This window comes from Trematomus bernacchii, unplaced genomic scaffold (genome assembly GCF_902827165.1).
Source record: "Trematomus bernacchii unplaced genomic scaffold, fTreBer1.1, whole genome shotgun sequence".
NCBI classification, from domain to species: domain Eukaryota; kingdom Metazoa; phylum Chordata; class Actinopteri; order Perciformes; family Nototheniidae; genus Trematomus; species Trematomus bernacchii.
This window is the reverse complement of record NW_022987641.1, coordinates 5,318,491-5,327,971: the sequence shown is the minus strand read 5'-3', so window position 1 is coordinate 5,327,971 and position 9,481 is coordinate 5,318,491. Positions and strand designations below refer to the sequence as shown.

General features: G+C 43.7%; 1 protein-coding gene across 3 annotated transcripts; it reads right to left on the bottom strand.

Annotated features, from left to right (window-relative positions):
* Nucleotides 1–4: 4 nt before the first annotated feature.
* On the bottom strand, nt 5–8,173 carry LOC117485038 (protein mono-ADP-ribosyltransferase TIPARP-like). Of its 3 annotated transcripts, none has more exons than XM_034133631.1 (6): nt 7,907–8,163; nt 6,171–7,001; nt 3,811–3,976; nt 3,518–3,705; nt 3,091–3,360; nt 5–469 (listed from the first exon to the last, which is right to left on the bottom strand). In XM_034133631.1, the coding sequence occupies exons 2-6, from the start codon at nt 6,992–6,994 to the stop codon at nt 22–24; spliced, it is 1,896 nt and encodes a 631-aa protein (XP_033989522.1). In that variant the 5' UTR covers nt 6,995–7,001; nt 7,907–8,163; the 3' UTR covers nt 5–21. The 3 variants fall into 3 exon arrangements, with proteins under 3 accessions (XP_033989522.1, XP_033989523.1, XP_033989524.1); XM_034133632.1 differs by having other exon boundaries at nt 13–469; nt 3,126–3,360; nt 7,907–8,169; XM_034133633.1 differs by having other exon boundaries at nt 122–465; nt 7,907–8,173.
* Between the last annotated feature and the right edge of the window lie 1,308 nt (nt 8,174–9,481).

Here is a 9,481-nt window from a genome sequence, read left to right as displayed (position 1 = left end):
AACTCCTCTGCTCTTAAGGAGTCAAATTTCAATCTCTTTGGGCAGATCTTTGTACTTGATGAGGTAGTATGGGTAGCACTGACAGCTGTCAAAAACAACAAACATGGTGGGGTTTTTCACATCGTCCACGCAGGTGTCGTAGTGACCGATCGGCCTCGTCTTGGACTTGATTGGCGGCGGCCGGCGGTAGTTGGGCATTCCCTGAGTCACGTTCCCCACCAGCACTTTGGCCAGGAACATGTGGTGGATCCCGTTGGGCCGCGCTATGGCTGAGAAGGCGTTGGAGTAGGAGGCGGAGATGGAGAAGTAGGATCCGAAACCGCAGGACGTCCCGTTTAGCCCGGCTATGCGAGGGTCGAAGTTGGTGCGGCAGATTTCCTCCGAGGCCTCTTTGTTGGTCCCGTGGAACAGATGTCTCTCCAGAGGCTCCGTAGACACCTCCTGATGCTTCTGCATGTGCGCCTTCTGCCTGGAATGACAACGCATATATATCAATGTAGCTTGTGTCCTTTGTTATTGTACTTCACTTGAAACGTAAATATAGACAGATATATCCAAGCACATTTCATCCACCGTTTCCTCAGGGGAGACATTTCACAGGATCAAACTTATACCGAATGAAAGAGCCAGTCTTTGGTTTTTATAAAAAAGGCCAAATATTGTCACCTAATCGTGACCTCTGTAGTCCAGACTATAAAAGACTACATTTCCCACGGCGCCAGCCTCTTAAGAGACACAGATATGGGAATATGGGATATGTAAAAGATGCTGTCAGGACAGTTTTTTGTTGTTTATTATTTTATTTGAGTTTTGCCTCGTTAGGATTTGTTTAAAGGGGACCTATCATGCAAAATGCACTTTTGTACGTCTTTTATACATGAATATGTGTCCCCGGTGTTCCAGGGAACTCACCAAGTGTCAGAAAACACAACCCTCTCTATTTTCCTCCATACCCAAATCTCTAAAAAAGGGGCTGCAACGGATCTGATAAAAACTGATCCAGATTTGAACACTGTCCTGACGTCAGGACAGTGGCGCTACGGCTATTGGGCCAACTCCACCAATCAGGAGGAGACAGCCACGGCCATTGCCGTTCGAAAGCGCTGGAGACGCTGTAGTACATATGCCAGGCCAGTAGATGGTGCTGTTCTCACAGAATCAGCCCTTGCTAAAACAGAGCTAGAAATTGTCAAATTGAGCAAAATGAGGCATGGCTAAAATGCATTGTTTGGTATTTTGAAAAAAAAAAAGTATAAATATGCCTTATATAGGTATGGTCCTACACTATATTATTAAAATATAGCATGATAGGTCCACTTTAAAGTAAGGTTCTATTGAAAAGTCATGCGTTTGCCCATTCCTTGGCCAATTTTCAACATTTCTGCACAAATAACCTATTTTAAGGACTGCATTTTGATTTGAATTCAGATATATTAAACCTATTTTCACATTATTGTATCGTACCTTTCTTTGTAATATTCCCCCATTCTATACAGTAATTATTTTTGTACTTGTTTAGACCCACCATTTCTTCACACATTTTAAATAAACTGCACAGCTTTCTCCTTTGAATTCAGACTTATTGTACACATATGGTTATTATTATATATAGGCCTATAACAATATAATAAAACACGGAGGACGAAGATCTTTTTTTCTCCCCCTCTTGACTTGATCAGTGCACGGCTCCCCTCTCCTGCAGGGGGGCGTGGTCAGTTGCAGCTCACATAATCAGCCCCGTAGACAGCAAACAGCACATAGAGCGAAATGAGGCATGGCTAAAATGCATGATCTGTTTGGTATTTTGAAAACAGAAACGTATAAATATACCTTATATAGGTATGGCCCTACAATATATCATTTAAATATAGCATGATAGGTCCACTTTAACTATTATAAAGGCCTATTTTCTTTGTTGAAGGATCTCATTTTATTTTGATTAAACACGAGATGCACAACATCACCATAGCATCAGAAGGCAAACGAGTCATCGAAAAACAAATAAATGAAAAGGTAACGCGTTAGAACTGTCTGTTTAGGGTGTCTAATGCCCCTTTCACACCGGCCGTTTTTTCCTGTTCACACCGCAGCGGCGCCGCGTCATAGCTCCGGAATGCGGTTCACTTCCAGCTCCAAAAAATTGTCGGTCTAGAGGCAAGAGCTTCGGAGCTATGACGCGGCGTCGCTTACGTCTCTCTTACGTCGAGGCGTGCAGGAAACTAAACCCACCTCCCCTGAACATGGGTCGACTGAAGAGTCTCATCATGCCTGCCTACAAGCAGTAGCGCTGAGCAAAGTGAAGGCAACCACACACTTATAATAGCATTTGTTATTATAGCAGCTATCGGATGGAATCAATACATGGGCTGCACAGGTTGTCATGTCCGACTATCACAAGTAGAATCATAATGAAAAATACGCCGGTAAAATGTGCCTGTATAAAACGGCTTAGCAAGTAGTCAGTTTAGCTTCGGTTGCTATGCTAACATCACCCATGTTATACCAGAGAAACTTTCATAACAGCGTTGTGATGCCAAACAGCGTCAATTCAGACTGACACACATTCACTTAAGGGGAACTGGGGATATGTAACAGCTGCTTGTGTGACAGTCAGACAGTGAATACTTTAGAGCCGTGTGAGCTAACCCAGAGCTAACGGGAGAATAAACTCCCGTGGAAGAGCAGTCAGCACTGCAGCGGTCGGTAAATGCCGCTGAAACACATTAATAAACAATGAACCACGGCACTCTGGAGAAAAGTATAAGGTTGGAGAAGTCGTTATTTAATTTAATCTGGCTTCGTATGATTAAAAGCAACACGATCATCGACCCAACGCAGTCCCCCCCCCGTTGTTGTTGTGAGCTCCGTTGGGGAGAAAATCAGCGATGTAAACGGTGACGTCATGACGCAGCAGCGGCAGCTGGGCGGTGTGAACAGAGCGGGAGCTGAAAAGGGAAACCGGAGCTGAACCAGAAAAGCTCTAGCTAGGAGCTAGAAAGGGAAAAGCGCTGGTGTGAAAGCCGCATAAGTGGCTGATGGTAACTAAGGAAGGAAGCGGAATGTTTTTTAGAGCTCAAACAGCAGCTGAACCTTTGGTACTTGTCCCAGTGGAGGAGGTTCTCCACCTGCTGGATGCTGATGATGTCCACTTCGGTCTCAGGCAGGCTCTCATGGAAGAAGTTTTGGACGCTCCGATAGGCCGCTGTGCCCGCAGGAAGCTCCACCAGGCTGAAGTCCTGCTCTGAGGCCAGACGCCACACCGGAGGATACCAGGAGCTGAACTCCTTCAGAGGGTCCACGCTCAAGTCGGCCCCCGGAGGATCACTGACAGGCTCAGCTGGGTCACTCTGGATCCCTGCCCTGGGTGTGGAGTAGAGGAAGGGAGGATATACATTTTGTGCATTACTGAAACAAACACTTTTTTTTACATTTTAATTTAGGTTTTTGAGTGTTGCTACAAATGTATGTCATCATATACAGTATAATGACCAAACAAGAGACCAAAATGGGTACAGACTTCAGGTAATGCTTCATGGAATCGGGCGAGCGGTAGACGGGTCTGCAGCGAACTTCTCTATAAAACCTTGTGGTGACATTGATCTGGACCATGGTAGTGAAGTCCAGCTTGTATTCCTGTGAGCCGATAAAATAAGAGCACTCTGGCTCCTTTTCGCTCATCTTCTTCAGCAGCAAGGTGGACAAAGTCTAAAGAGAAATGAACAAATAGATGATCAAGGAACAGCTGGTAAAAGTAAAGGAGCACAGAGCCAAGGAGCGATAATGGAAATGCAAAGTATAAAAAACATTCACCAGGCTGAATTCTTTCCAGATGTAGTGGTCCAACCAGTAGATTTTCCACTTACTGGCCAACAATGGGTACATGATCAAACTGTCAGAGTTAGTCAGTCGTCTAACTCGATCATATTTACAGTCGTCCAAATCCATCGAGGTAAAGTCCAAATGGGATTTGACATGCCTAAAGGTGTGTTTGATGAAAAATCTTTAAATTATGTCGTTTTTGACATGTTTTTTTGCAGAAATTAACATTGTGTCATTTTCAGAGTTTAAAGGTGCGGTAGGTAATTTTGGAGAAACCAGCTCGAGTGCGCTAGAATTTGAAAATACACAACCGGAAAAAATCTGCCACTTCCTTACAGAGCCCCTCCTCCAACACACACGAACGCGCACATGACCAATGAGGGCACGAGATAAGTTTGTGCACAGATGGAAGGCTGACAGGCAGGTAGGCCATCCAGTTACTTTAGCCGGGCCGGCTAAAATGATTGGTCGTGCTTTTTACAGTACTACGGCTTCCACAGATGACATTTTTTAATTGATTTTTTGTCAAAGCACTTAAGATATTCATTGCTATCGGGATGTTAAGAGCATTCCATGGAATATAACAAATTATAAAACGGACAAGTCAATCTCCTTTTTACGCAGCAGTCCAGACATAGACATCAAATGGCAAAAACATATTCAGTGTGCAGTTCCTTTGGCATTAGGGCAGGGATATTTAGATACTTTCCAAGGTTTGACATAATGAATCGTGCTACTTTTAAAGCAAGCAACGATGTTGTCAAATCTGTAATCAAAAAGGTCCGCAAAAACATTTAAGATTAACTTCGACCTCCGGGGGGGTCTTACTATGGAGGAGTGGATTGAGGAGTGCGAGTGCCTATCTCCAGAACAAAAAGCACCTAAACGACGACATGCAGAGCTACGTGAAGAGCAGGTCGACCAACTGGAAAAGTATCACCATTCAAAAGCTTTCTGATGCGGGTCTTGAAACAAAGCAGAGAAATTATGACCGTTAGTGGCCACAGGTGCGAAAGCTCTCTCCAGAGCTACTGGAAGCCGAATCTCGGGGACCAGAGAAAGTGGAGCAATATTCTCGCCACGCCAAGCAACAGCCTAGAACAACCTCAGCCTATAACCACGTAAGCCATTCTACTGATGCTGGACAGTTTTTCAGTGGGTGCACAATAAACGGCAACATACACATTAATGTAAATAAATAGCCAAATAATGGATCAACGCTCTCTGTCTAATATGTTCGCTAGCTGTTGTTAGTGTTGTTGCATAGCAACTACCTCGCACTATGTTTCGTGCAGAAGGCAACGGAGGGACTATTTTATTTTGAACATCATTATTTACTAATAAAAACTATTTAAATTAGAGTGTGTATTTTTCTTTCATATTGCCACACTTGGTAACCGTTTTATAAAAGCAATAGCTCACTTCAGGCCGTGATATATGCTCATTATATCACAGCTAAGGGGGTTGTCGACCCTCCGCTTCGCGTCGGGCCGAACCACGCCCCTTAGCTGTGATATAATGACCATATACCACGGCCTGTCGTGAGCTATTGCTTAACGCAGCCTACACACGGCGGCGTGCGTTGCCGCTTGGCGGTGGGCGTGTCTTGAGCTTGGGGAGTTAACGCGAGCAACGCAACCAACAACCAATCACATGAATCTCCCGTGTCTCCCCCGGGTAAAAAGGCTTTAAAAAGGCTCCCGTGTATGAATCTCACCATAGACATTCATGTCTAAAAAGCGATTTTTAATTCATGTCTATGGTGCTATTTTATACAACATTCCATGCTGGCTAAATACTGTCTATGCCTGCTAGCTGTCCATTCAAACGAAGTACACTGGATATAAACTCCCCAAACAGGCGAAAACCTACCAGTTTCACCCACTGTCTCTGCCACCTCCCTCCATGCCTGGCTCCTCCGGTTTGTATCCCGGTAGGTGAACAGGGACTGAAAGCACCGGGTGATTCCCTACCGCTACGATTATTTTCTCCTCCATTTTTTGGCATATGAGGAAATGAACTGTGGTCTGGCTCTCCCAGCATACACGCGGTTTGATTGGCTAGCGCTTGTACTGGCATATTTGCATACGCGGGATTTGATTGGCTGACGCCTCCGCCTCAGCTTCAAAAGAAGAACATTGCTCTACTTTTGCAGCGAGCACCGCGAGAAAAGCTACGCTTTGCTCCCACAATGCAATTCGGCGAATCGTGACGTCACCCCATTCAAAGTGAATGGGCAGAAGCGTTGAAGCGTCAACACACGCCGCCGTGTGTAGGGGCCGTAAGTGTATCTCGAGCCGGTTTCTCAAACTTACCTTCACCTTTAAGTGAAGACGTGTCCTCGTTCTCACCCATCCTTGATGCAAATGACCTCTTGGTTGACATCGCAGTAGAGCCTCTCCAGTGAGACCTGAGAGCGATGGGGGATGTCGATCCAGTTGTGGGTGACCGGAGACCACAGCTGCCAGTGAAACGGGTAGGGAGTGTGGTGCATGTTACACATATTCCCTGCGTGGCACACATTTAGGAGGAAGTTGTCACAGATCTGGATGTCAGAGGATATCTTTGTGTGGAACAGAGAGGGGGGAGGCTCTACAGACAAGGCCTGCTGCTTGGTGGGGGGTATTAGGGTCGGGATGGAGGGTAGGACCTGTGTCTGATTGAGGGTGCTGGTCTGGTGGAGACTAGGCTGAGGTGAGGTGATGAAGAGGGGCAGGCAAACGATGAGGGAGGTGGCCAGCGTTGAGGTTGAAGGTGAGTTCTGTGGTTGACCTGGAGGGCTGGGCAGAAATTGGGTGCTGTTTTGGGAAAGAGAAAGTATGACCTGCTGCGGGGAAAGAGCCTGAATCATCATCTGAGCCTGCCCAGTCGTGGAAGGAGGCACTAAGGTGGAAGTGCTTTCAGTTTGGGTGGAAGTTGTAATCTTCCCCTGCTTAGCGGTCAAAGGGGTTAAATTCACACTGATGCTGTAGGGGTTGATGGTCCAGGCGATGTCAACAAGCTGGGATCTCATGGCCTCCCATACTGGGAGGCTGGTGTTGGTGTCAGCTGGGATTTCCAGTAATACAAGAGAGGGGCTCAGGAAGGTGACTTTGGATGGTTTGGACGGGGGCTTCAAAACTACAACACTGTCAGCCGACTTTCTCTTCTTTCCTTTGCGCGATGAAGGCATCATGGTCCTCCTGTAATAAATACATTTAGGTACAGACACAATGGCATTGGGCATTGCTAAATGTGACACAATTTAGATGTTATATACAGGGGTGCACATAACTGGTACGCAGGTACGCATGCGTGGCAACAATCTGAAATGCGTACCATCACTTGTGTCACAAAGCACCGCGGTCACGAAGCTCTGTACCCTACTACCCCCCCCCCGTTGACAATAGTCAGAAGTTGGAGTACCAAACACTGACTGTACTCATCTGAGTACCTCACTGAGAAAGTTGTGTGCACCCCTGGTTATATATATTGTTTCTTTGTTATTGCTGAAGGGATGGTTGGACATTTTTGAGAATTTTACTCCAGGTTTAAATAAAGTCTTATTTGAGTGTTGATTATATTTCACATGATTAACTAAAGTTACTAAATAAATGTTGAGAAGTAAAAGTAAACGATTTAACTCTGATAAGTCAGGTAGAAGTACAAAGTAGCAAAACATTGAAATACTCAAGTAAAGTACAAGTCTCTCAAAAGTGAACTAAAGTACATTACTTGAGCACATTAACTTAAAACGTTATACCACTGAGTATATGTCCAGTGTATTTTGCTTGTTCACATTTCTAAAGAAAACGTTTAATAACAATAACATTTTAAACATTGTTTAGTCCTTGGACATGGTGGAGGCTAAGGCTAAGTGAGTTTAGCTAAAACATGTGGAGGTTATATTGTAGCCTAAGGAATCAAACTACAAAGAAAACATGTTTTACGGTGACTGGAGGTCTTAAATATATGTATTACATTTAACAACCTCTCACCAACGACATGACGTTCACAACAACAACAACAACACAACAACACTACTAGCATTGCGACTATAACTAGCTAATGAAAGCTAATTAACACGTTTGTATTTAGCTAACCTTACCGTGACACCTGCTGAGGCCTGTGATGTTTTAACTTTGCTGGGAAAAAGCAGCTTCCCAATAAACTTCACTCAGTCGTTATGGAAATAATGTTAAAACTTGTTCAGAACATTTACAGGCATAGGCCTAATGGTAAAACAACGTTTGTTAAAGTTAGGTGGTTTAAGAAGAAGAGGAGGACATGTCGACGTGCCAAGCTTCACTGTTCAGTGGGTGGGGTCAAGCAGGCACGTGCACATCAAAGTGGGCTTGAGCCCCTGCACTTCCTCCAGAGAAAGTGCCCATTTTTTTTTTTTAAATAAATTAATATATATCTACTGCTGTTTCCGCACAGTTTCCCTTTCCAAAAATATATTGATTGAATACAAAATAAAAACATCAGGTCGGGAGATTAGACAGTGAAGTTCCGATGCTCTCTACCCTCCCTGTCTCCTGCACAGCGGTGCGGACAGTCATCGGCAGTCACTTCAGACACAGGTGTAAACAGCTCCCACTTTACAGTCCCATGTTATGCCGGTTTTTCTTGGCTTATTTTGAAGGTGAGTGGTGATGAACAGATTACTAAACTGCCAGTGCCTCGAGTTTACAGCTAATTAGCTAAAAGACAATAACAATTATAGTTAACTAAGGCTACTAGCTAATGGATAAGATTGCTCAAGGTTTAGCTAAGGGAATTTATCATGGGCATACAGGCTAATGTAGGCCTACTGTACTTAAGGGGAGACACAAGTGAATACAGTAAAATGTGTATCTAATAACGTCATCACAATTGCCACATTGATATGCAAATTAGGCGTTAACTAGGCCTAATTAAAATGCGCTAATTTGCATGCAGTTACCAAGGCATTGCAGGTGAAAAGGATAAAACAAAAAAACACATCACCTCACAACTTCCCCAGATAGTTACTTACGTCAAGTCAGTATTTCCCCCTGAAATGTTATGTTTAAATGCAGATTAGCTTTAAATCTATAGATGAATTCAGACATGGTAGTAAAACGAACACCATTTATATGTGTTTCTTGGAAGTTTTATTTCCATTAGAGTGAAAGAAAACATGGAAGCAAAATAGACCAAAATAACAAGTACATGAAAAAACGATATTTTTGCCTGTAATGTCCTGCCTTAAACAGTAACTTCATAATTTTGATTGTTGGCTGCTCATGTAATAACTATGAATTGTACTAGTTTGTTGTCTGCTCTTGTGCTTAGTGAATACTAAAGAAGACAATCTCTGTTAGCTGATTATTTTGTAGAATTCTGTTGAGTATTAAACAATTGCGTGAGTGTGAGGGTATTAAAATAAATTGGTCAGTAAGTCAGAGATGTGCAACTATATTTAACTTTTAGTTTTAAAATATTTTTTTATAAATGATTATGGGAAGTGCCCTTTTTCTCACTTGAGCACCCGCCCCCAAAAATGTCTGTGCACGTCCCTGGGGTCAAGTGATGCTACAATTTGTCGTGAAAATACCAAAAGTAAAACAAATAACAGTATCAATTAGAGTATACCCACTATTTGAATGTATTCATACATAAAGTTACTGTAGCGTACAAACGGCGTCCAATAGGTTGCAAA